At 33.9% G+C, this 27,714-nt stretch overlaps 1 protein-coding gene and 1 long non-coding RNA gene across 12 annotated transcripts in view; one reads left to right on the plus strand and one right to left on the minus strand.

Annotated features, from left to right (window-relative positions):
- tutl (immunoglobulin superfamily member turtle) overlaps positions 1–21,744 on the plus strand; it is a 67,623-nt gene extending 45,879 nt beyond the window's left edge. For 2 of the 11 annotated variants that reach the window (XM_088233026.1, XM_088233029.1), the window contains exons 5-15: positions 2,217–2,458; positions 6,490–6,760; positions 8,302–8,562; positions 9,602–9,864; positions 11,546–11,767; positions 12,728–12,836; positions 14,493–14,576; positions 14,938–15,123; positions 15,448–15,675; positions 19,572–19,644; positions 20,087–21,744. In XM_088233026.1, the coding sequence (XP_088089152.1) occupies positions 2,217–2,458; positions 6,490–6,760; positions 8,302–8,562; positions 9,602–9,864; positions 11,546–11,767; positions 12,728–12,836; positions 14,493–14,576; positions 14,938–15,123; positions 15,448–15,675; positions 19,572–19,644; positions 20,087–21,077 (2,930 nt within the window). In that variant the 3' untranslated portion in view covers positions 21,078–21,744. Of the gene's footprint in view, positions 1–2,216; positions 2,459–6,489; positions 6,761–8,301; positions 8,563–9,601; positions 9,865–11,545; positions 11,768–12,727; positions 12,837–13,891; positions 13,979–14,492; positions 14,577–14,937; positions 15,124–15,447; positions 15,751–19,554; positions 19,756–20,086 lie in introns of those variants that run through there. The other 9 variants (XM_088233036.1, XM_088233035.1, XM_088233030.1 and 6 more) reach the window with 7 other exon arrangements.
- On the minus strand, positions 13,358–15,612 carry LOC148277318 (uncharacterized). The gene is made up of 2 exons (XR_015823531.1): positions 15,477–15,612; positions 13,358–14,449 (listed from the first exon to the last, which is right to left on the minus strand). It is a non-coding gene; the product is annotated as an uncharacterized LOC148277318 (long non-coding RNA).
- Positions 21,745–27,714: the final 5,970 nt, after the last annotated feature.

Below are 27,714 nucleotides of genomic sequence, written 5' to 3' on the forward strand. Positions count from 1 at the left end.
AGTGTAATTCCCGAAGTAGTGGAGAGATATGAGTGAACTTAGAGATTCCAAAAGTAAGTCTCGCTGCGGCATTCAATACTGGCTGTGGGCGAGTCATTTTATTCATTGGTAGACCTACGTAGATACCATTACCATAAATTTGGTGAACGCGCATTTGCGGTCGCAGGCCCTATGGCATGGAATGCTCTCCCAGCAGAGGTGCGAGGCTGTGAAAGTGAAGTGATGTTTCGGAAAAAACTTAAAACCCACTTGTTCTCTAAATCATTTGAATAAATCCGTAGCACGTGACAACAAAATAAATTATTTTAATTAAATTACAAATTTAAAAGCTTCAATTAAATTAACTTAATAATAGAATCACCATGTAAAGCGCCCTTGAGGTATTTTATTACGAAAATGGCGCTATATAAGTTATCCATAATAATAATAATAATTACAAAAATCGACTCTAGACACTACAAACGCATTTATTCGTTGACGGACGGTATCAACCCGCGATTTTTTGCGTATACATTTAATTTGTCCCAGCTGGTAAAAGCATGAACTTATCGTTCTACTAATTTGAGTGTCAAGAGAAAGGTCAGAATTAAGGAAGACACCCAGTAGTTTAACGATGGGTAAAGCAGTACTCCTTACACCGGGTAGTGCCGTAACCTGAATCAAATTCTTTCGTCTGTCTGAAGCCATTCATAGAATTATCAACTGTTTAAAATAAAATCGAATTATCCTTGCAAAAATATGTACATGTGTATACAAAATTTCAGTATCTCTGTCGGTCACATGTAATTGAACATGTTTTAAATGAAAAATTATAAACAAAAAATATTATTTCGCACAGAAAATTCGACTGAACTTTCTATTACAATCGAGGCCCAGGGCCGCGATTACAAACCGAAACGGTATAAAGTTAAATCGATATTTATGTGCGATATGTGTATATTTATATTAAAATTATAAGTATATTCGTCAGTTACCTGTAATTGAACATGTTTAGAAAATAAATGTGTTCATATTATATTTTTCATGCAGAAAACTTAATTTGACTTTGTCGAGAGGGCCCGTATAATTAAGCCTTCCGTATGAAAAACAGAATATGCATTCAATTTTTTTTCTAAACATTTTCAATGACGTTACCGACAAAGATTTAAATTTTCGTACAAATATACACATTTTCGCATACAAATTTCGATTTTATTTTATAGGCAGTCAAATTTAACTTAGTTAACATCCTATTGTAATCGGGGCCCTGGAGTGTTAGTATTAACGAAGCTGATAATTTATTTTAAAGTGATTTTAAATCATAATTGTGCATAGTAAGAAATATTATTCCCGTACTAGCAAAATTTTAGATATCGCGTTTTTGTCAACAGTTTGAAGAAAATAAAGATATTGCAAATAACGATTCATAAGGAAACATTCACAAAAAGATAAACCTCATGTTTCCCAAGTTCATTATTTATCATCATCATCATTCCCTTTCCACACCAAATGGTGCATAGGGCACTAAATTTGTACACCAATCGCAGCGTATCTGGATTTATTTTGTTACTTGAAGGTGAGATGATCAGTATAACGCTTCAGGTGCCAGTCCAGGGACTATGAAATATTCTAGTGTAAAACACATTTTTAAAAATAAATATTTCACGTCAACTATGTCAGGAATCGAACCCGAGACCTCTTTCATGGTAGGCAAACGCACTGACCATTACACCACGAGACCGACTACCATATATATCTATTTATATAAATATTGATAAATATAATATTCGTTGCGGTTTCGAGGGTAGTATCCCTCGGGATTGAATCTAATATTTTCGTCTGCCAAAAGTTTAAGATATTCAAAATATTAGATATTAGGGTACTTATACCCTTAAGCAAATTTAGAAAGATCACCAAAAAAGGAAAATTAGCCATTGATGACAAATAAACTATACTACCCACCTACCAGAATAATAGCGTAATTCAAAACCGTTTCTAAATCTGGCAAAAACAGATTTAAATTATCAAACTTGACCCCGCAAACTAAGCATTCTCCATTAAGTTAGTAAAGCATAAATTAAAATTTCGCAATTCTTTTTTTAAAGTTTTTCACAAATATCTCACTTTAATGGAGATTTTTAAGTTTGCTACTAATACCCTGATACATCTCGTTGGGAAAGCATGGAATTTTTTTGCGTGTTTTTTTACTAATATATATATATTTTGTTCCCTTACAGGAGATGCTATCATTCTCAACTGCCAAGCAGAGGGCACCCCCACGCCGGAGATCCTGTGGTACAAGGATGCCAATCCTGTGGAGCCTTCCGCTACTATTGGCATCTTCAATGATGGCACCGAGTTGCGCATCTCCAACATCCGCCACGAGGACATTGGGGACTACACGTGCATCGCGCGCAACGGTGAGGGACAGGTTTCCCACACTGCAAGGGTGATTATAGCGGGCGGCGCCGTCATCACGGTAAATCAACAGAAACCAAACCAAAACGATACCCTCCTCACCCCGTCTGTTGTGTTCGACTTCTAACCTCACTTTACTGCACGTCTCCTCCAAATTCTCCCGTCCGCACCTAACCTAACCCAACCTGACCTTACTTTACCTTACCTTACCTCGCCCCTCCCAACACTGCCGTTCATCTAAATCTTTCAGGTTTTTTATTTATTTTGCGTCTATTTCAATTTCGATCTTATAAGACAAATTACAAAACATCTCTTAATCCTTCCCTTACTGTGCTGAAAAAATCCACCCTTTCCGGTGATGTGTGGTCAACACACATACAAAAATTAGAGATTTAAATCTGTAACATTAATGGGCCATTGCTTCAATCAAGTATATTTGAAGTCAAAAGTGGCAATATTTGAAATATTATCACTAAAAACATTTGCTAACGCTCACAGCACAAGCAAAAGAACCACCCTTAGCGGAGCTTCGAGAGCAACTGGCATTTTGTGGCAGTGATACAGGCTGTCCTGTGTCACGCGTGAAATTGTCTGTTGAGAGTGAGACGTAAAGAGTGTTTGAAACAATGCGACACATCGATGAGCTTTTGATATTATGGGTGATTTATTTCTCAAATTTATGATAAAATGCTTTTTATGTGCCCAATAAGTATATATTATTTAAAACTTCATTATTTCAATCGATATGTAAATGTAAAACAAAGTTATTCTAAAAAACCAGGGTTTCAAAGGTTTTAGATGCAATGTGTACTGACTACACATCACCGGGAAGGGAGAGTTAAAAAGATTGTTAGAGTTTAACTTTTAATGAAAAACTAATTGTTCACTTCAACGAAACTACCAAACAGTAAAATGTAACAGTTCTCTGTTCTCTGGAATATACCAAATCAGAATTGATAGGAATATTCACATTACTAACTTCAGTAGACTGATAATTAAAATAATTAGTAATTTTTAGTTCTACAAAGTAAACTATCATACAGTACACTTACAATGCCTATAATTATGCTTTATGAACTTCTCAGGGGTTGCAATTTGATGAATTTTTATAGGTTTATTAATAATATGAATAAATCTTGTGACCCACTCGGGAATCGTACCTGCAACTTTCATAATTGTGTAATGTGACGAACATTTTCGAAGCTCTTTATATTTTCCAAACAAAATTTGACAGTCCTAGTTACATTTATTTTGAATTTCCTTTTTCTGACATCAATATGTATATTGATATTGATTGCTATAAGCTAATTTATTTATATTTTCATTATTGTTTGCCAAATACATTACTGAAAATGAAAACTATATTGATTTACCTTTGTTATTTGATTTCGCTTACTCTGATTTCATTTCCTCACATTGAATTACTTTGATTTCTCATAATAATGATTTGTCCCTCCCGAAGTCCGAACTAATTGGCAATGATCTGGTATATTTGAGGCGCTCAACCTAAATCACCCCTGATTACATATTAAAATTGTTTGGGGGCTGTGAACCAAAGAAAATCAGCTTCTTTACAAAGTTCATACACAATCATCTCGCCTCATTCCACTCGATATCCATTTTATTCCATTTTTGTTTCATCCTTGTATCCACCTAACTTAAGTTATCTTTTCTTCTCATCGCAAATCAATTCTTGATTATTATAATATCTTGAAATGAACAAGAATATAATGTGAAATTTATGTTCGAAGCACTAACTCTGTGGTTATTCATTATAATTTAAATGGAAATAAAACAACTTTGTTTTTAACGGTGTATTTAAAAAATATTATTACTACCCTTTTCGAAGCCACGCAAGCTTCTTCATCAAGGTATAATTTATTAATGAATCCTATCCTATTTTATTGTAACAGTGTACTAAATTAAATCAAAAAGACTTGTTGGGTTTAGATTTAATATTTAATAGACGTTGTTTTAATAATATATTCATTAGTAAATTATATCTTGATAAAGAAGCTTGTGTAGCTTCAAAACTGGTTGGTAAAAAATATTTTTAAAAAAGGGTTTAACAGTTGTTATATTTTGATTTTTAAAAAATACTGCTATTTAGTTTATATTTATTTGGAACCACGAATTGATTTGTCATGATATTAATATTGATGTTTTACGTAATTATTAAAATCTGTCTGGTGATTACGATGAATGAGCCAGTACTTCTGTTGAAAGTTTATTCTAAAAATAAAGAAAATGTTATTTATATTTTAGCAACTTTATGGGTTTATTATCTATTAGTTTTGTTCAATACTAACAAAATAGGCCATACTGCAGTATCCATCTCTGAAAGGATTTGATATTCATAAGATATCTTTGCAATGTAGTTTGAAACGTTGGTAATCAACAAAACTAATCCAGTATGTCACAATAGCTTAGAAAACAAAAATGATCATTTAAACTGTTGATGATTGTGAAGTTTTATACTAAGATTGAGATTTTACGTTCGATATTAAAATATGTATTAATTTATGAATTCTCTGCTATATTTAATTTGCAATTTTTGAAACGTAAGTCCCAACCCATGGAGCTATAGTTTTGTATTGAGTTGGGAAGAATAACAAACTTATTCACTTTTTCTTTATTTCTATAAAGCATATTATCAATTTAGTGTCAGTAATTAAAGAAAATTACATATAACTTTCAACTTTAGTCCATTCATTCTAATCACCGGACAGTATGTAAGTTTCACTTCAGTTTTTATAATTCATAGTTACTTACTATTTTTAACCAATAAATTATTAATGATATATTATAATACATAGATACAGCTCTTGTTGAGTAATAAACATACATTAAAATATTTAAAGCTGTAAAAATCTTGATAAGACATAAATTCAATTTACATTCATTTGACTTTTTTTGTGTTTGCTTTATCATCTCTCCATTCATGTGATGTGCTTTAATACAAACACATCTTAATATCTAAGATTAAAAGAGATCTTTCTGAAATTATTGCCAAATATGCTATTTCATTTAAAAAGTCAATTGATTTCTACGCAATGTTTTATTATTATATGATTGCTTAAAATCATTACAAACATAATTAAGTATTTGGTAATAATTTTGGAAAATCTAAAACTTTCATTAGTAAAAAATCTTCTTGATTGTAAAATGTGTTTTTGACTGTGAGGAAAAAAAAAGAATCCGCTGTTATAACAAATTAGCTTTTCCGAATTTTTAATGCACATAGTTTTAATTATTAGAGTGGATGTCTTGATCAATAGATTCATCTATCAATCAATCTCTATATTTTTTATTTGTTAGTAAATATGTACTCCATAGTATTTGATAATATTATAACAAACGGACCGATCCATAAACTCTAGCTGCAGATGTTGTAGTCTAGCTAAGATAAGCATTATTGACAAAATCAACAAAAAAGTGCTGCGTTGGTTTGGACATGTACAGCGAAGACTTAAAAGAGTTGAGGAAATATGGATATTTAAACATAGACAGAATGGTGCATGTTACACGGTATGTCTGTGGCCACTTAAACCAGCCAATGACAGGTCATAAGCTCTCTAGATGCCTAGACTTCCATATTACCTTCTCTAAAATGTTCTTCATCTCTGTTTTTATATGTTAAAAGATTTAGAAATCGAGGAAGACCGAGAAAGACATGAAATGATTAAATCCAACAAATATTTGAGGATGGACATGTCCAAAGTCAGAGTATTCGACACTCGTGCATGAGAAGACTTATGACATTTGCGTTGTATGAAAATATTGCATTATTGGAGGGTTGACTGTGTAATGTAAAGGGGAAACAACATATAAATCGCTTATTTCGTGTGGTTTTACCTATTCAAATCTGTTCAACTCATCGACACAAAGATCAGTTGGCACAAGAACCGGATACTTGTTTTCAAATAACATTTATCTCTCAATTTACAAACGTGTATATCCCTTTTGGATAAGTGGCGGGAAGATTTATTTTATGTAAAGTTTATTTTGAAGTCACAAACACATTTGAACAATCTGAGGATTTTGGCGGGAGTGAGAGAGGAGCGGGAGTGTAACCTTGCTCTGATTGCGAAGATGCCGCCAGCCAACCAGACCAAGCTGGAGGGGGAGAAGGTGCAGTTCTCGTGCGAGGCCAAGGCGCTGCCCGGAAACGTGACGGTGAAGTGGTTCCGGGAGGGCGCGCCCGTGAAGGAGGTGGCGTCGCTGGAGACTCGCGTGGCCATCCGGCGCGACGGCTCGCTGGTGGTCAACCCGGTGGCGGCCGACGACAGCGGCCAGTACCTGTGTGAGGTGTCCAACGGCATCGGCGAGCCGCAGAGTGCCTCCGCTTACTTAAATGTTGAATGTAAGTGAATGTTACTCTTTCATTTAATTTTCACATATTTTTTTTATTTATTTTGTTTTTTAATTATTGACTTATTTTTGTTTTTTTTTTACAATATACATAAGAGGTAATACAGAGTATTCAAAAAATAAAGGATGAAATACATATTAATGAAATACAAATTAACAGTAAAAATAGTAAACAAAAAAATCCCACAAAGGCACGGCCTGTTCGTGGATACACAAGAAATGTTTATGAATTTTTGCTCCTATAATAAATAGACAGTATGCTATTAGAGTTTTTCAAAGTTTTTAAATTGACAAATAATATATATTTTTTGAACTCCCAAAGGCCCGCTGGGTCGGAAAAATATATGCATAGCGGTTGTGGGTCAGATTATACCCACTTTTTAAAAGTTGCCTCTAAGACGTTTTTTGTAATTTTTCCAATATTATTTAATTTGTCAAATATTCTATGATTTAATAAGAAGACGTGTCTAGAAATTTGTTTGAAAAATATCCGAGCGAACAGGAATTCATCGTCATCATCATTCCCTTTCCACACCTAATAGTGCATTGGGCACTGCATTGGTACACCAATCGCAGTGTATCTTGATCATTTTTGTTACATGAAGGTAAGATGATAAGTCTTACACTTCAGATACCAGTCCAGTGACCATGAAATATGATAGTGTAAAAACAACTTTTAAATAAATATTTCATGTCAATCATGTCGGGAATCTAACCGGAGACCTCTTGCATGCTAGGCAAATGTGCTTACTACTACACTACGAAAGCAACACACAATCACATATTTTTTAATATATCTGGGTCTAATCGGACCCATCTCCAGAAGGTATAAGTTAAAAAAGTAGCCAAAAGTATTGACTGAAATGGAATGGACAAGTTGGCAATTTGTGCCAGTCTGAAACCACCTGCTGGAAAATAAGTTTCTCTTGTGATTAAGATGGAATTTGCGACTATAGACCCTCCAGTTATGACCCCCTAATTTGGTGTTGGGATTGATACACCTCGTGCAGGGGGCAGTCATAGTAATTATTTAGTATCTTATAAGTTTCTTTCAAGTCTGCTCTCTTCCGCCGTTCTTCAAATGACATAATGAATTATTTACATCTATATCTTTAAGTTTTTTAAAAAAATAAGTGGCTGAGGCTGCATAAACATAAATACCCGACGCATAATCCATTTGGGATGTTTCGGTATCACTCGGTAATCATAATAGCATCTCGAAATGCTTAACACCTGAGGTATTTATGAATATGTGCATGGGCTGTGTCTGAGCTATTGCACTAAACTTGTAATACTTCTGTGTGCTTGATGGTCGCTAATGCATTATGAATAAAATGAAAATGATTAGTAGTTAGTGGTTTCTATTTCATTATTTTTTAAGCTCTTAATGCATTCAGCATCCAGCAGTGGATGATATGCAGATATTATAATTATCAGCAGTATGTACTCGGATGCAAGTCCAATGAGTTTTCTGCAATTCTTTTTTGATGCAAAAAAAAGATTTTTAACCCTTAAATTAATAATTTTTTGTAGATCCAGCCAAAGTTACATTCACCCCTACAGTACAATACCTCCCTTTCCGGCTGGCGGGGGTGGTGCAATGCTACATCAAGGCCAACCCCCCTCTACAGTATGTCACGTGGACCAAGGACAAGCGCCTGCTGGAGCCGTATCAGACCAAGGATATTGTCATCATGAACAACGGCTCGCTGCTCTTCACCAGAGTCAACCAGAATCACCAAGGCCGGTATACCTGCACCCCGTACAATGCTCAGGGAACACAGGGCTCTTCAGGTAAATATTGCACTTCTCTGCACATGTCCTGGCGTGTCAAAAATTACTAAAAATGTTGCCTGTTAAAAAAAGAGTATTAATCAGTAAAAAAAAAAGAAATAATACAAACGTTTGACACAGATTTTAATGCTGGCAATACACAATTATAAATGACCTGTTTTGGGATTGTTTATGTGATATCTATAAATATTAAAATAAAAAACTCAACACTATCTAAAACCAGCACTAAATAACCTCTGCATATAAGAAGTGTTACTAGAACACCCCTGTAGTGATGTGAATAAAGACATCAAACAAAAAAACAAAAGGAAGTCAACTTTTTTTATATTTATTCATTATTGTAGGATGGTGTTGAGACAAAAAGTATAATTTATTTTATTTTTTTTATTACCTATTTTTTCCCAGAGGGCTTTAACATTACTGGTTATTAAAATTAAAGTGTTTTATGGTGTAATAAGTTAATACGTAGGTACTTACCTAATATTGTATATATATATATTTTTAAGCATCGAATGACACTATGTATTGATATAAAGATAAAATACTTTATAAACATAGGTATGTACGTAATTAAATGCATTTAAAAATTATAGCAGTTTTAGAGGAAAAATATCAGAATACAGTAGGTAGTATTTAAGCAACCAAAATAGAAAAAGTCAGAGTGATTTTTGCAACATTCGAATAATGTTAATAATTTTGATTTCATCGCCGTAAGAATTTGTACTGGGACCTTTGCGTTATGAACCTGCAACCAGCGTTGAACCAATTTTAAAAATGTTCAAAATTCGGTAGAATTTCTATCGAATTCGGTAGAATGGTAGATTACTCCCAAACGCGGTAAATCTACCGAAAAATCGGTAGAGTTGGCAACGCTGTCCGCAACATTAGCCACGGGACCACAACTCAATTCCTTTTGGAACTGTATAAAAAAAAGAACCTCTAAAACGATGTTCCAGTGTCGGTACATTAAAACCTCGTAATTAACAATTAGCTTGGTCAAAATCAAATTGTGAATTAATTGAGTATTTTTTATCATCAGGTCCAATGGAAGTATTAGTTCGCAAGCCACCCGTATTCACCCTTGAGCCAGAGTCCATGTACCAACGGAAAGTGGGGGAGTCTGTAGAAATGCACTGTGAGGCGCAAGAAGCAGAAGGGACGCAGAGGCCACAGCTGCAGTGGAAGAGGAGAGATGGAGCGCCGCTGCAAAGATCCAGGGTTCGGATTAATGGGGGAAACATCACCATAGACACCTTGCGGAGATCGGACTTTGGGTTCTATCAATGTGTGGCTAGTAATGAGGTAATTAAAGAGTACCCTTTAATGTTATAGTATGATTTTTGAGACCAAACCAAAACCGTTACATCTTTCTTCGAAAATTAGTAGCATTTAGCTATTTAAAAATATAAATTTATAATCGCCTGTATTCCACATTTGTGTAATGAGTGTGGGTACAACATCCACAGATCGATGACACTCACGTGTCAAATTATTTATTATTATTATTTTATTTAACTTTTTTACTTTGAATCTTGAAATAAGGCACACATAAACATATTATTCTTATGTGTGCTCTAATGTACGGTACATATATTTATTTTATAAGTTGTTTTCTTAACCTTCAGTTTGAATTTTTTTTTCCTTATAAATGGTTTTTCCCATTTTTTGATATTTTTTTACTGCCTCACATAAAATTTAATTTTGTGACTTCATCTTTTTTCTAAATGGGAGACTGATTTTTACCTTTTTTCTGGTATTGTGGTCATGTTCATGTTGGCTTTGATTATTTTTTTCCGAAATTCAGTGTTTTTTCAAAAAATTAATAATATTATACACAAACATCATGGTATTGTAAAATATTATTTGCCTATATGTTAGTACTTTTAATTCATTTAACATCAAATTTACGCTTGTGCATCGTTTTTTTTCAAAATCATTATTAAAGCTTTGTTTTGTAATGTAAATAAATATGAGTCTGTGTTAATTATTTATTTATTTATTAACGCCCAAAGGGTTTTTACATATACAGAGGTTACAAACAATTTACAAATATAAAAATACAATTAAAAATGAAAAAAATACATACAAAAAATAAATGAAAATACCAGAAACTAAAATACTGTTCTTCAAATTTTAAAAATAATTGTCTCTTGAAATTTGATAAAGTTTTAGCAAATGAACATATTTTTTGGCTTCACTCATCTCCAGTTTGGTTCAGTTATCGCTGCCCTGTATATTATATTAACCGTATAATACACGCTGAATATCAGCATTGTTTCTTCTATCATTTTCAACTGATGCATGAGCTCCCTTTACAAAAACTAATAAAATCCTGCAAAAGTAATAAGAGTTTTGGTATGTAGTATTCACGCTCAGATTTAAACTTTTTAGATTTTCATCGTCTTTCAGATATTGGGTTACTACAGGTATGCTGTGTGTTACTAAAACTTATCGCTGATGTTTTAGACAACATTTTGTACATTTAAGCTTAGACTTATCCTGCCTGCGTAATCTATTTGTGTAAAAGCAATACAATTAAAAAGATATTATTGTACTGTATACAATTGTCAGTCTATTAATATAGTCCCGCTCCAACAACACATACTGTAATTAAAAAAAACATCTCTATTTTAATGTATTACCACTAAAATTATTACCATTTTTTTTTAATTTAGCAACATACTATAGATGATCAATATTGACTTTTCCAAGTCCAGCAATATATTGTAGCCTCACTAGAAATTTAGTACTGAAACCGCCACTGCCAGCATAACACCAAACATATTAAGCTTGCCTTCTGCTAGGCTAATAATTGGTATAGAATATTGAGATCTTTTTTGACCTTTTTTTAATTTAAGATCTTTTTTTAATAAATTTTTTGAGATCTTTTTTTAATTTAACAGTCCATATTAGCCTTATTTTAGGTCAGCAATTAGTGTTTGCAGGTGCAAATAAAGGTTTTTTTTTTTTTTTTTAATTCCAGGTTGCAACAATAGTGACTGGAACCCAATTAGTAGTGGAAGGAACACAGCCACACGCCCCTTACAACCTATCAGGCACAGCCACTGAATTCTCTGTGACACTTAACTGGCTCCCCGGGTACTCGGGAGGCCCGGACTACAAACAGGACTATACCATCTGGTATCGAGAATCAGGAACCTCCGAGTGGATCAAAATTCCGGTCACTCCTTCGGGAGCCACCTCAGTGAGTACAATGTATTATGGATAGTGAATAAAAATGTTTTATCTCTTGTCTACATATGGCACTTACCATTGCTGTATAGACTTTTATGCTATGGGCATGCTGAGATGCCATGAACAAGGCTGCTCAACATTTTTAACAGTCAAGCAAAACGGACAATTCAGAAATCTTTGGCGGGCCAAAGAGTTCTTAAGTGGCCAATGAAGTGGCTACAAGCTTTTGGACATGCTCAAAGCATTGTTGAGTAATTTAATTGTTTGTTATATGTGAAGGGTACAGGATTTTGAGGATGAATGTCAATTTTTATGTGTTTTTAAATAATAATGACATCTGACAGTAGTTTACATGAACTACATTTCTCTTTCATAAAATTTGACATCTGGGCTGTACTTTCTAAGATACCTGAACAAGAAAACAAAATGCATGCAGGGTATAAAGGGTGGATGTCAGTCAAATATTGGAAATTAAGCGTTAATCTAGTATTAATGAAAATCATTTTAGACGATCTAAAACATTATAGACTATTTTACATAAAGCAGGTTCGTTTAACTGTCCAAGAGGTTTGAAAACTTAAAAACGTTCTATCTCAAATTTCCTTTTTTGACATTTATCCTTTATATCTTGTACTTTTAATATATGACCATTATCTGTAATATTTTATGAGTAATGGCCAAAAGAGGGGACTCCTGTAAATATTCTATGATACTCTGAAATAAGTTATTTTTTTTCTAATAATGAAATAAATGTTCCTAAACAAGAAAAGTTCTAAACATTTCAATTTTCAGACCACTTCCTAAATGTTGTAAATATTTGTGCTGGAAAAATTCGAATAGAGTTGTGGTATAGTAGGACCTTTGATCCATAAGTCCACAACACTACCACATGACCACATTCACCCGACATAACCATAGAGACTGTTTCAAACATTGTTTTTATTAATTGTTCTGTATTTTTTCTTTATAGGTAACAATCAATAGGCTATCTCCAGGAACAACTTATGAGTTCGAAGTGATTGGTAAAAATACTATAGGTGAAGGCATGATGAGTAAAGTTATCACCATTAGAACACTTGGTAAGAAAATAATTATTTTATATTACATTTAGTACCTGTCAAAAATTAAGTCTTCATTTAATCCGGCCAAGTTTCTTTGTACTCGTGAAAAAAATCTTAATTGACTTTTATCGCAAGAATATTATTCCAAAAAAAACTCAGTTTCAATTATGCTGTTTGATGCTGGTTTTGGTCAGACTTATATTTTGAAGATTATAAAAATAAAATCATACTTTGTCGTAACTGGATACAGACAAAAAAATACAAGACTAAGTGAATTTTAACCGTCCGACAATTTGAAACCCTTGCAACTTTTAAAAGGTTACCTAAAACAATAATATTATTACTGAGCTAAAAATAGTATAAGATGTAATAATAGTATAAGTGTACCTTTTAGGTTTTATAATAAAATTGGTACAAACTAAAACAGTATCACTGTAATTTCTTTTACTTGTTTATTTGCTCTAATAACTTCAATTATTTAAAAACTAACACAAGTATTTGTAGGTAATTTTTTTAAAATTTAGTATATACAACATGTATTTTCTTAAGTATGTATTTAATGGTGTTACTATGTCTTTCTAATACTAATTCTTTAAAACTGTAGATGTATAAATTAACATCTCAAAAATGTACCTACTAAAATATTAATCAAAATTTAATGCAGAACTCCGTTTATTCGAACTCCAGTCATTCGGATTGCAAAATATCTAGATCATTATCAGGAAATAAAAATAAAGAAGAATTTTTTTAAATTTTAATTTAACTGTGCAAACAACTTTGCTGGACACGTTTAATTAAGTTTTTAATGTGATTCCATTCGCTGTATTATTTCAAAAGCAATAAAACCTGGCACTCATTAATCCAGATAATTGGAGTTTTCCTGTAATTTTAAATACATATATGGCAAACTTTTATACATATTCTACAATATTTATTCCAATTATCAAATGGAAAAATTCCAATTCGGCAATTGATTTTCAAATGAATTGAATTTCGAGAATTTTACAATAATGGATAAAATATGTGTGTCTTCTGTAAAGTCAAAACAATAATAAGTTGTATTTGGTGGACAGATGTAGGTCTTCCTAGAAAAGTCGGGATTCAACCACTACCGACTGCTCCCGATGAGAAAGTTTTTCAACATGCTCCTGACGATGCCGGTACTAACAATATAATCGATCAACCATTCAGTTTTTATTCCAATTTATGTTTTTGCTTCTTTTATTTGAAATATGTCGTTTTCCCTAGTGTTCCTGTTTCATTTATTTTAAAATGTCTTTGTCCACACAAGTTGTTTATTATCATTATTTTGCGGTTTTAATTTTTATTTCATTCTGACTTACTAATATAACTGTAGTTAAATTAATGTTGCATGAATATTCATTCAGCTGTGTTTTATTCGGCTGAATTTAATTTAATTTCTTCAATTTGTCGATTAGTTTAGAATATTTGAGTAGATGCCTTAGTAATTGTGCTTGTCTATTGGAAATCTCGCGAGCCGTGTCTCTCTCGGTATTCTTGTATCTCCCGATAATGGCAACTCGCTCCTCTTCATTAACACCTAACTCCGATGTGTGGAATCATCTCTCCTTCCTCTTCCTCCTTACCGTGGACGATGACCCGCGGCTACTCTGCAATGGAAAATCACATTTGTTGTTTTTATTTTGATTCCAGAAATAATTGATTATACTAGTGTTATTATTTTTCCGACTGATTCCACAGGCGCCATCTTGTTACCCACGGTCTTGCGACCTAAAGGTACTGCATCATTTATCAGTTTTCCACCTTTTTGTTTTACTTCACACTTTACATCTCACTGCCACCTTGCACCAACACGAATGCTTCTTCCCTTCCTTACTGTAGTAGCCATGCTAGACCTATTATGTCGAACTTTTGCATGCCATAACAATATTTGACGTGTTTTCAGTTTCAATTAACATTCTTCGAGGTATGTACTGTACTTAACCACTTGAAATACTTAAGTATCTTATCGATTGAAAAAAAAAATGTAAATTTATATTCAAAAGGCATGCAAAAATTTAAGTGGCATCTATAATGATTTTAATATTATTGCTAAGTGTGCTTTTTTAGGTCGCTTAACTAGTTCTATATGTTACAGGTCCTAAGCCAGGTCCTCCTAGAAACCTAACAGTTACCGAGATCAGCAACGGTTTCCTAATAACATGGCAACAGCCTCTAGAAAGATCCAACCTTATTCAGTTTTATACCATTAAGTATAGAACAGATGCACAATGGAAAACGCTCAATAGGGGACAGATTCGGCCTGAAGAAACTAGTTATTTAGGTAAAAATTACATATTTTTTTATAAGAATATTTCTGACCCATTTTTAAGGATTCCAGTGATAAAGTTGATGCTGACCAATAGAAAATACAAATAAATTAATTCTCTATTGTGTAATATTTTTTGTTAGTTCTGGTTTATTTTTGGCAATTCTTTGTTTGGAGGGATTATTTGTTTGCAAATGCTGTTGCAATTCTTGTTAATTTAACAGAAACACATATCTCCTCTCATTTTAGTTGTTTAATTAATGCTACAAAATTTTGTTGCCTTTTTTCTGCCAGTAATCTACATTCAAAGGTAAAAATAATTGTATATCAACTTTACAGTTAAGAATCTAGTCGGCGGTAGAACTTACTACTTCAGGGTTTTGGCCAATTCGGTGACGAGCTACGAGAGTTCGGAAGAAGTGAAGTTTCCTGTTCCGGCCCGGGTAAAGCACAAGGCCATCACGGCGGGAGTGGTGGGGGGGATCCTCTTCTTCATAGTGGCCATAATCCTATCCGTCTGCGCCGTGAAGATTTGTAATAAAAGAAAACGAAGAAAACAGGAAAAGGGTGAGTTGTGAGAGGTGTGATCGCCAGAGGTCGTATGTTTGAACTCTTAAAATTTAATTAAATCGACTCAAACGACTTTCGTATTTTCAATCTACTCCAAACGGTGGCGGGATTATTTTAAACTAACAATTTGCTAAATAGCATGATTGTACCATATTGACGACAGAGAAGTTCATATTTATCATTGCATTTCATTTTGTTTTGTATCTATGATTTTGTGTCTTGGTTGTTAGAATAAACGTAATTAAAATACTTAATTCCAATTTTATTTAATCCATATGAGCCGAAATAAGTCAAACTTTTTGTATCTTCAATTAAATATTTTAAATCAATATTATTTTAGTTCATTTCATGTATATTTTAAGAAAATTTGATATTACATTGAAAAACCTTGGCACGCCAATGTTTGGAATTCCTTGCAATTTATAGTTGATATTGTGTACATTTAAATTTTTCATAGTGAAAGAATTTATATATATTCTTTGTTTATTGTTTTATGTCTATAGTAAATTTATTTGTGAATGTTGTTATTATATTGTTTGTCATTATCACCCTGCATGCTCTCAATCATATGTCAGTAGTTGTTATTGGAATGGGACATTTAATAGAACTAACAAAGAAATCAAATAAAATTACTAACATTCTTTTAGTATTTCTCTCGATTCATCAAGGAAAACTATTAAAAGGAATATACTGTTAGCTACTTTCTACTTACATCTAAAACATGCATATTTTAATATATTATTTAGAATGAACACTTGGTATGAAAACAAGGGTGCTGCCAAAATGGAGCAAAACTAGAAAACAACGAGAGAATTCAGTACTACGAGAGATTTAATATGAAAAATATTTTCTAACATGCAGTAATAATTAAAGAGAATTTAATGGGAAAATATCTCATACTATGAATACCGATAGAAATATATGAAATGCATTTCGAATAATTAATTGTATTTTCAAAATCAACATGGATATAGTGGAGAAATGTTTTCGTACATATTATTACCCTTTCTTCACTAAGCATCCAAAAATTACACATGATCCGAACGGGGGGACCAAACGGCCCCAGGGCCTACTCGTATATAGCATCAAAAAATAAAAAATTGGAAGTGTTAATGATCGTGTAATAATTAATAAATGTTTTCACGTACACACATTTTACTCATTCGTGTATTTTATTCATTTTTGTTAATTTGCCGAATGCTAATGTACATAAAGTGAAATCGACCCTTGTATTATTTACGTCTTTTTTTGTTTTAATATTAAACAATTTGAAAACAATAAAATTCTTTTTTCTGTTATTTTCACGATTTCAAAAAATATAGGGCAAAAAGCTTTAAAGTTACTCGAGTTATCAAATCAAGATCGGTCTATGGGGGATTCGAACCCCCCCTTTCGGTACGGATAGGTTAAGAAAGAAATTTAAAAAAAACATCACTAGAAAAACGCGACATGTTTGGCCTTGATAGTTGTGATGTCAAGTTCGTGACAATGTTCTAAACAAATTTGAATGGTCAGGAACAAATAAACATGAATCCTGACATATAAGGGGAGTGGCCAATGGAATGGCTGTTTTTGCGGGAATTCAAAATAACAAATTAAAAAAATATTTTATACTTTTACTGGACAGTATTTCATAGACATTTATTACTTTAAAAATGTTTTTTAAAAAAAGAGTGATATATACCTAATGTACGGCGAAGTTTTAAGAGAAAAAAAAAAGATTTTAATAAAATTTAACTACTTCACAAGTTCTTACAAATCAACCGATGATAGATTTTCAGTTAAGAAGACGCCAACTCACCAATCAGCAGAACTCAAGGAAGACAACTTTTGCATTACAAGCAGAGTAACAAAACTTTCAAAAATCATATCGCTGATATAAATACAATATAAAAAATATAATTTATACACCATAAAAAAAATCTAAATTTTTTTCACCTGAGTTTGATTGTCTATCAATAGACAAATAAAAAACGACTAAAAGTCCTCACTAGATAATACCATAAAGCAAATATAGAATCTTGTATCGCTCAGACAATTTCACCGAGGGATTAAAAAATCTAGCTTAACATAAAAGCAATTTTAAGGTTTTGAAAGAACTTTCTTAAATTTTATTCACAGAACAATACTATTATATTTATATTTGTCAACTACATAGTATTTCTCTGATGAAAATTATGTTTCAAAAAGTTTTTATGGCAAGTGATCATTTTGAGTATACAAAAAAACAAATTTAGGCTTTGATGTTACTAATATTTGTTCATTCATTACTCCCTTTCTGCACCTAATGGTGCATAAGGCTCTGCATTGGTACACCAATCACAGCGCATCTCGATCATTTTTGTTACATGGAGGTAAGATGATCAGTCTTACACTTCAGGTACCAGTTCAGGGACTATGAAATATTCATGTGTGAAAACACCCTTTTATTTTTCATATCAATCATGTCGGGAATTGAACCCATGACCTCTTGCATGGTAGGCAAATACGCTGACCATTACATCACATGGCCGGCATATTACTAACATAGAGTTAAATTAATAATAACAACCAGTCTTCTTTTGTTCCAGTCCAGTGCTTTTATGTAGATTATATTATACCTAGTATATAAAAAAAATAACTGATGACTGATGAGTACAACTATTAAGTTTTCAATTTCCATTACAGTGGACATTTGACATCAGTAAGCACAGCATCATCTGAAATAAAATTAAACTATTTCTGTGACGCTAGGTATTGCTTTGGCAGTTCCCAGCAGGCTGCAAAATTTTAGGCAATTTTTAGATAAGGTAAAACCTAAAATATTTATTTTTAAAACATGTTCGTCAAAAAAGAGTCACGAAAGCTTACCAAATAATTACACGACGTGTCATTTAAGACACCATTGCCTCAGAAAAATATAATTGAAATTTTAATAAAATGTCTGGGTTGTCACTTGCTACACACATATTCAACATCGTTATATATTTCATATATACATTGTATATACATCATACATTTATATTTAGGAATACTATATTTAGGAATTTCCAAGCTAGTCGAGACCTGAAACAAAGAACCTCGATACATTTTAAAACTGTTAAATAAATAAAATATTCTCCTTTCATTTTGAGTCCATAGAAGAAAACAAAACTTTTTTGCTAAGTTAAACTTTAAGCAATATTGAGTCATAGAAACAATAATTATTATTTGAGTAGGGAAAACTGTTTTTAAAAACTTACAGTAAATCATTAACACATTGTATTTACCTAAATAACTCACTCAAATAAACAAACACTCGCGCAATCGTTTCATCAAGCTTCTAACAGACGTCTCCGAATGTACGATATAAAAATTGTTTGGAATACTTGGCCTCGACACGTACAAAGGCATCGGTCTTTATGCTCTGTTTTTGTATGGCTGTCCCTCCGAACACGGAAATGGAGAGGGCTTGTGACACTTAATCGGAACACTTAACAGAATAAATTTTTACTGTCAAGAATTGTTTATTTGATCATGCCTTAAATCATGGTATACGAAGTATTAATACTAGTTATGTTAGGATAGGTGAGGTTATGTTAGATTGCTCAATTAGAATTGTAGGCATCTAATTTCTAAAATAAGAATCTTAATAACAATCTTAAACCCTTCTAAAATAAACAACCTTAGTAAAATATTACCAAGGACAAGTCCTGTTTGTCATTTCTCAATGTTCCATTTCATTAGCAACTGAACCCATCTGCCATCTGCCTGCCGGCAATCATCAGCTGTGCTATTGTTTCACCCGCTTTCTTCTTAGTCGCAATATGGTGTGATTACCCTGTCGAGAGCATGTGGCCCTGGCTTCTAACTGACTTGTCCGCACTGGGGACACGCGATATCACCATTAATATTCAGAAATCATTCGATTACAGCATACAACATGGTAGCCTGCCGAATCACCGACTTGCGCAATGGAGACCCTAGCACTCAAGTGCCTTTCAAAAAGTAAGTCGGAATGCAACTTAATAATATTTAAAAAATTTGTGTGAAGCAATGATAATTTTTTTATTTGTGTGTAGACTTTTACCTTGCCAATGATATATTAGATGATTACTTTTTATATAAAACTTTATAATGTTTTCTAACAAAAACATTCTATTTTTCTACTCCAACAATTGGATGCAAACTGGATACAGAAAATCAGGTGATATTTTTATTCCTTTTTCTATTTTAAGAAAACCTTTAGCTTTAAAGAAGTAGAAATACCCTGAAAAATATTGTTGTCCTCTTGTTCACTTTAAATATTTATTAGTTTTCTGTAAGTGCTTTTTTACTGTCTACTTGACTTTACTCCATCTATGAATGTAAATATATCTTTTGACTGATAATTTTTTTTTTTTGTTAACTCATGTTTTCTATAGCATTTAAATGAATAAAATAATTACAGATTTAGAACGAGCGGAATATCAAGTATGAGCGTCTGCTTGAAGTTCCTGGCCAACTGGATCTGGCCTCCGGAGCGCTGCTCCGGGGAGCCCCCGTACTGGAGGCGCGCGGGGCCCGAGGCCGAGCTGGCGAGCATCCACCGCGCCGCCGACGGGCGTTTCGTCCTGCGCGCCTCCACCGCGAGTCTCGCCAGCAGCTCCTCCTCGGATGAGGGCGGCTTCGTGCCGCGCCGCGCGCGCGCCTCCTGGCGGCGCCCTCTGGTGCCCTGCCCCAGCCGCCTCAGCCTGCGCTCCGAGGGCTCCGGCCAGAGCGCGCGCCTCTTCCTGTACCCGCCGGCACTCCTGCCCGTGGCCTACTCCCCGCCCGGCTTCCGCGCCTCCTCTCCCGCCGCCTGGTCCCCCTGGGCGCCCGTGTACTTCAGCGACCTGAGTTCCGTGCGCCAGCCCAGCTCCGGCGACCGCTCCTTCCCCACCCCGCCCGGCCTGGCGCGCCTGCGCTCCGTGCACCAGCGCTACTCGCAGGAGCTGCCCTCGCTGCGCGCCATCCGCGAGGAGCGGCCCCCGCCGCCGCGCCGCTCGCCGCGACGCCTGGCGCGCTCCGCGCCCGAGCTGGCGCGCCGCCCCGACCACGAGCCGTCTCCCGAAAGCCGCTCCTCCTCCTCCGGCTTCGGCAGCAAGAACACCTCTCAGCGCAACCGCAGCGGCGATTCGGGCGACTGGCGGCCGCCACCATACCGCCCGCCGCCGCCGCCCGCGCCGCTGTGGCTAGAGCTGGCGCTCCTGGCGCCCACGGCCACGGGCGATGCGGGCTCCGTGGACGCGCATTACGAGTTCGACCCTGTGTCGCCCACGCCCCCCGCCTCCACTCCCACGGAGCGGCCCCGGCCTCGCGACATGGAGGCCCGCGTGCGCGCCATGAAGGAGGAGTTCCAGGAGTTCCGTCGACGCCAGGCGCAGCGACACCGCGAGAGGGACTTGCGCAGCGTGTGCTAGTTTTCCCTTCCCGCTATTTTCCGCTAAACCCCGGTTTATGAGAGACCGCTATCGGATACTTGTCAGTGAGCGAAGAATCTTCGACATCTATAATATAAATTATATTAGTGCGATTGAAATGAAGTACTTCGATAAATATTATAATTAAGTAAATAATGAAAACATGTTCTAAATTTCAAGAAACGAGTATCGAACTACAAAAACGTGTAATATTGATACTGCCGTATATAAACTTAAGTAATATTATAATTCTATGATGCGTTTATTTTACACTTTACACAAATAAATTTGTAATTATATATGCGTATTATATTCAAAATATAGAAATCTACCCGGTATCGATCCGGAGAAATGTAAAATTTAAACGCATAATTGAATGTGAATTATCTATACCGAGATTTCATGTAGAAAGTTTGACGATTTACCTTCCAAGTAAAAATAGGTTGTGTTCTGCAAAAAATACCAAAAGACGGCGATCTTCGACAGTTCTCTCCGATAATAAAAATATTTGTGAAAAAGTTGTGAAAGAATGACATAATAACGTAACGTAGATTAGTCGGATTTTCTACATGATCTCCGTGTGTAAGTATATAAATAAAAGTCTCACAATTTACTCGTTAAGAATGTAGTTATGAATTTATTACGAATATATCGATTTACACAAAGATTTATTGAAATAATATATTTATTGTGCAGATTAATTTTAGCGAAATGTTTGTTACACGGTTTGAGAGGCTGCGGAACAATTTTTATTTAGAATTTATTTCTAATTGATAATTGGACACGTATTCTAAAGCTCATTTGAACATGTCCACACATCATAGGTAAGTAAGAAATGTCATGTTCACTTGTACATTTATACCCAATGTTACATTCTCTTTTGTTTTATCATTTTAAGTAAACCTTTTTTCAATTAATTTATTGTTATTGGAGCAGCATTTAGCTGTGTTAAAAATACGCTTTATATTTATGTTTTTATTTTTCTGAATTATTTTTGGGTTATTTGGCTATGTGTGGCATGGGCACTGAATGCTTTCTACTTTTCTCAATAAAAAAGCTTAATATGTACGACCTTTGTGGTCTTTTTATGTTCATATACGTTAAACTCTGATCATTTTAATTTATAATTGAAAAAATTACGAGTAAAAACATTGAGAAATAGACAAGAAATTAATAATTTCATCTCTTACTCTAAAGTATAATAGTAAATAAAATCACATTTTACAGTTTCTCAGAAAAGAGTTTTTTTTCTGTTAAGTTTAATTTCAATAGTTTTCTAGTAAACACGATGAATTTACTTTGATAAAATATTGCTAACACATAGCCACGACCCTACATATTTGACAAAAATGATTATTGTACATAAAACATGAATATTAGAAATATATACACACACACAAGGGTAGCCTTCGTGGTTGTCCTGAAATAATTCTAACGCTTTACAGTACGGGTGTCGACCTCACCTGTGCTTTGTACTATATAACTATAGATATAAACATTACATTATACTACGTAGGTAGTGCGCTTAGCCTACATTCGCCGTAGAATTACATAGTTATTAGAAATTCAATTTTAATTTATAAACAATTTACAACACTGATAATATAATCTAAACATTGTGGTATTCCAGTACCATCACTGTTTTACTGTTCGTATTACTTGTGATGATAATTATAAGTTATTTTATGTTATATTGATCGAGGTGGCAATTTGATAGTTATATCTTACGAAACAAATGCTCTTCATTTCAGTTTTATAATCAATTACTCCTCAAAATATTATACGCCAAGTTCTAATTAACTAACCTAATTGTACCATTGTACATTGGTGCATTCACCACTAATTAACGAAACATTACAGAAGTTTGTCAAGTAAAGAATTCTTATGAAATCTCTCATGTTATTGAAATGTTTTTGGGCGCTTTGAAAGATGTAAAAGTATGGATCTCAATGTCATCAATCTTTATATAAAACACCTAACCTAACCATATTCTGTCACTCCCAAGATTTGTACCGCTCACCGAGATGCCTAAAAATACTGAACTGCCAATTTTATAGCAATTATGAAGTATAAGAATGTTTTAATGTTACTTTTGTTTAAAGGCATAAGCAATTAGTAAGTGATGATGGATAGGGAAGGTGGGTTATGTAAGGATACCCAACATTATTGTACTTTCGGCACTACTCAGTAAGTTGCCATTACTGCTCTTAAATTGCCACCTTAATCGATGCTCAGATTTAATTTTGAGTAGATAATTGTTTTGCCGAGATAAGTTTACACCGTGAACATTTGCTCACTGGAATTTTTACATGTGTATAAAGAATGATACTGTCATTTTGTGAAAACGGACTAGCAATAATATTTCGCAATGTGAAATCTGAAAAAAAAAATGTGACTCGCGTAAGGTATATTTAATTTCAAGTACAAATCGCCATAATTTTATGTGTTTGAGTTAAATTATTTAGTAGTTTGTTTTATATAACATGTTTACATATTGTGGAACTCGATTGGGAAAGCGAATGTTGATTTTTTGGTTGTTGTATATTAAAAGTAATGTAACGTCACTCGTCGTCGTTGGAAATATTTTTTTGTTTTTAATAAACCGGGCGGCTGTAAACCAAAAGATGTGCAAATATTTTGAACTGGTAAAATCTAATTACGTATTTAAAAAAAAATTTATTTGAAACTATTTTTAAACAATGTATAAATTACTCAATTATCACATATTATATTAAAGTCTACTAAATAAATTAAATGAAATTTCAATGCGGAAGTGACAAGACAAGATTATTAGCCTATCCCGTCAAAGGTTGTATCTTTGTGTAATTTGAGGGCATATCTGACATAATCAAATAAAGTTCCACATTTCGAGTGACAGATATTCAATCATTATTTTAGAAACGCAGTATATAAATGAGTCATGTAACTTGAATTTACGGCAGCGTACATGCTCTTTGATTAGGGTACTTAAAACAAGTAAATTTGTTTTATTTATACGTTATTTATATAACAGAATTGATTCAATAAATTTATGGAGATCTGTGATTATATGAAATAAACCCTTTAATATAGGAAACACAACTTGATTGTCTATATTATAATTTGTCGGATTCACGAGTCCACGATTAATAGTTACAATTGTAAATTTATATTAGTGACACTGAACAAAATAATTTTTATAAATACATACATATTACCAAACTAATATTTAAAATATTTCAAATTCCGTTTTTCAATGTTCCGATTTGTAATGAATCCGACAAACATAAATATTATAACAATTATATAAGCGAATCGACACCTCGTCATTTTGTATTAAATTTAGATTTTCAAATTTCAATAGCAATACATAGTTAATTACTCACCAAATATGTATATCATCAAACTTGTTTACTCTGTATTATCCAAATTGTTAAGTTACAGAAAATTAATAAAACTATCCCTAAAATGAATCAAGAATTTACGATAATATAGAATGTCATCCCTTTTAATTTAAGAAGTATGGATGAAATTACCTGTTTTTAAACTGGCAATGTTTAGGTGAAATTCTTGTGATAATACATGTCCAATTACTAGAAGATCGGATGAAATGCTCAACACGATGTAATAAAACCAGCAGGATACGCCTCGCGCACTCTGCAGATGTGTAAAGTCTTGTCAACTTACTGAGAACAAATCAGCTTGGTTTCCGACCGGGTAGGGATGATATGAAATTGTACAATACCACTAGCTGTAACATAACACACATCACATGTCCGACAGCCGAGTTCTTGCCCGAATAAAATTTGAAACTATCGGTATGCTCTTATTTTATTGGAGTAAAGTTGCATGCGTAATTTGCATTAAGCGAAGCACTCAGAATTTTCATTCCTCACCTGCCCTCACCTCTGCGACCCTTATTAGTCTAGTTTGTAAGTGTTAAACAAATAGACGAAGCAGTTACTGTGTAACTAAGCTATGAAATTTAACTCAATACAATAATGATGCCACAAGTATTCCATTTTTGTATTTTCTTTTTTCAATCCTTTCTATTTCCCCCCCCTCAAATATGCACCTTTTCATTTTATTGTTCCCTTTCTCTACCATTTTGATGCAACAATAATGGCTATCTATGGCTAAATCTGCGCTGTTTAAAGCTCATAACTAATGCACGTCAGAAAATAGAAGCTACTAAGTTTTAATCATCTTTCAACGGGCATTCTGCAAACTACTTATGCCGGATTATCTCCAACGACAATCTTTTTATCAAGGTATTTATTTATTGGTTCGTCAACAATGAGGAAGATAAGTATTTTTTTATTTGTTGATTTCAAATTCAAATTATTTATTTACAAAGTAACATAACAAATAACAAAGGATTTAAGACATTAAATTGGAACTTTATATCAAACCAAGAACCTAAGCAATGGTTCGACATTATTAAGGTATAATACTCTCTAATAGCAAGAGTATTTGCCTCTTAAACATAGTTTCACTAATGTGAAAGATGTCGATCTCCAAAGTGATAATGTTCAGCTGCTTGACTGCTCTTCCAATAGGCATGACCAGAGGCAGGTTGGTTCTGGAAACCGGGAGGTAAAACAGTCTGTGCTGACGCTGTCGGAGATAGCCATCAGGAACATAAAAATTGATACTCTCTAAAATGGCAGAGTTATCGATGAAACCACTTAACAGTCTGAAAAAATGGGTCAGTGTAGACCCATCCCTTCTAAGTTGCAAACTATTGGTCCCAAGCATACCCAAGAGGAACTCAGTGGGATAGAGCCACGGATAACTACCATACTCCCTCATGTAGAGATACCTCAGAATTTTTTTCTGAACCCTCTCCAACATGAGGGAGTATCTCGCTTCGTGCGGACTCCATATCACCGATGCACTCTCAAGCCTCGAGCCTTTGATATACTATCAAACTAAGACATTTTTTTTATGTATCGTATTATCATCGCTATGGTTTTTTAACATTTTTTTATTTTGAAACTATTCCGCCTATGCAATCACTAGTTGTTGTCGGTGAGTTATCCTGACATTTAAAAAGAGAACCCGGAAATTCAAAATATATCAAAACATAATTGATTGGCTATTCTAAATGGCTGTTCACTAGAACTTGTACTTAAGCAACTTAGAAAGAGTCAACAATTTCATTTATCTAGGTTCTCTCATCAGCGATGGAGGTGGGTGTGAAGGTGAAATACGGCGACGTATAGGTATTGCCAAAAGTGCAATTAGTCAGCTGGTGAAGATTTGGAAGAATCGCAATATAACCATTAACACCAAAAAGAGACTGGTGAAGGCCTTGGTTTTCTCAGTGTTCGTGTATGGTGTAGAGTGTTGAACACTGGGGGAATCTGAAAATAAAAAAGTCAAATCTTTCGAAATGCGGTGTTGGCGGCGAATGCTGCGTATTCCATGGACGGCCAGACGTACAAATACATCTTTACTCCCGGAACTGGACATAGGAGAGAGACTAACATCCATGTGCGAGAAAAGAATCCTGCAGTTCTTTGGACATATTTCCAGGGGGAACCGACAAGATAGAGCGGCACAGTCACTGAATTATCAGAATCATCATTGGCGAATGCCTATAGAAGAGCACAAGACCGTTCCAGACGAGCCATGCCTAGAGTCAGGCGTAATCACCATCCTTAGACATGAGGCACGGATTGAAAAGAGAACTTGTGACGTTTTAAAGTAGTTCATTTTTAACAAATTACAACAGGGATGGAGAATACCTTGAATAAGGGAATATGGAAGTCTAGGCATTTACAGGGCTTATGACCTGTTTAAGTGGCCACTTTACACACTGTGTAACATTCACCATTTTGCCTATGTTTGAACATCTCCATCCCTGTTGTAATTTGTTAATCTTAATGACTTCCGAGGGGGTGAAATCCAGTCTTTTGTCTACGAACATTTGGACAAACTCAAATATTGTAGTTCATTTTTATTAAAACAAATTTTTATTGATTTTTTCATAAATTTTCAAGAAACTTCGCCGTATAATTAAATCCTCTTATTTTTACCACGTGAAACAGAACATTTTTGTATCGAATTTCCCATGAAAAACACTAAACTTCCTCAACGCAAGCAGCTTGAGATGTTCTGAACAAATTATATGAGTATTTTATGGATATTTTATCCTTATATTCTTCAATGTCACTCTACTTACACAAAAATGAGAAATCATTATTTGTAATTTAAACTGGACAAAACGGTGGTATTTCTAATATTATGGATAACTTATCTAGCGCCATTTTCATAATATTATACCTCAAGGGTGCTTTACAAAGTTACTCTTTTAACGGTATTTTATCAGCTCTGTCAAAGTGGCTGTACAGATTTTTAACTATTTTTTATTAATAAATATTTGCACCATTTTGGGACCATTTGTTTTTTGTGTTTCCTATCAATAAGAACTTATTAAAACAAGTTATTATTATCAAATAACAACATTGAATAATTTTACAGATAAAATGTTAAGATGGAAATATATTTTAAATATGTATATACATTTTTAGTATCCTAGCGCTAAATAAAATATCTGTAGTCTATTCTGATAAAAAATCTATTTGATAAAAAATGCTTAAAAACATTTATGGTAGTTCAATTTGTGTGAGGGTAAATGGGTCCCCCTAAAAGG

Source organism: Micrasema longulum, unplaced genomic scaffold (assembly GCF_059751315.1).
Source record: "Micrasema longulum isolate JH-2025_06_02 unplaced genomic scaffold, ASM5975131v1 h1tg001050l, whole genome shotgun sequence".
NCBI classification, from domain to species: Eukaryota; Metazoa; Arthropoda; class Insecta; order Trichoptera; family Brachycentridae; genus Micrasema; species Micrasema longulum.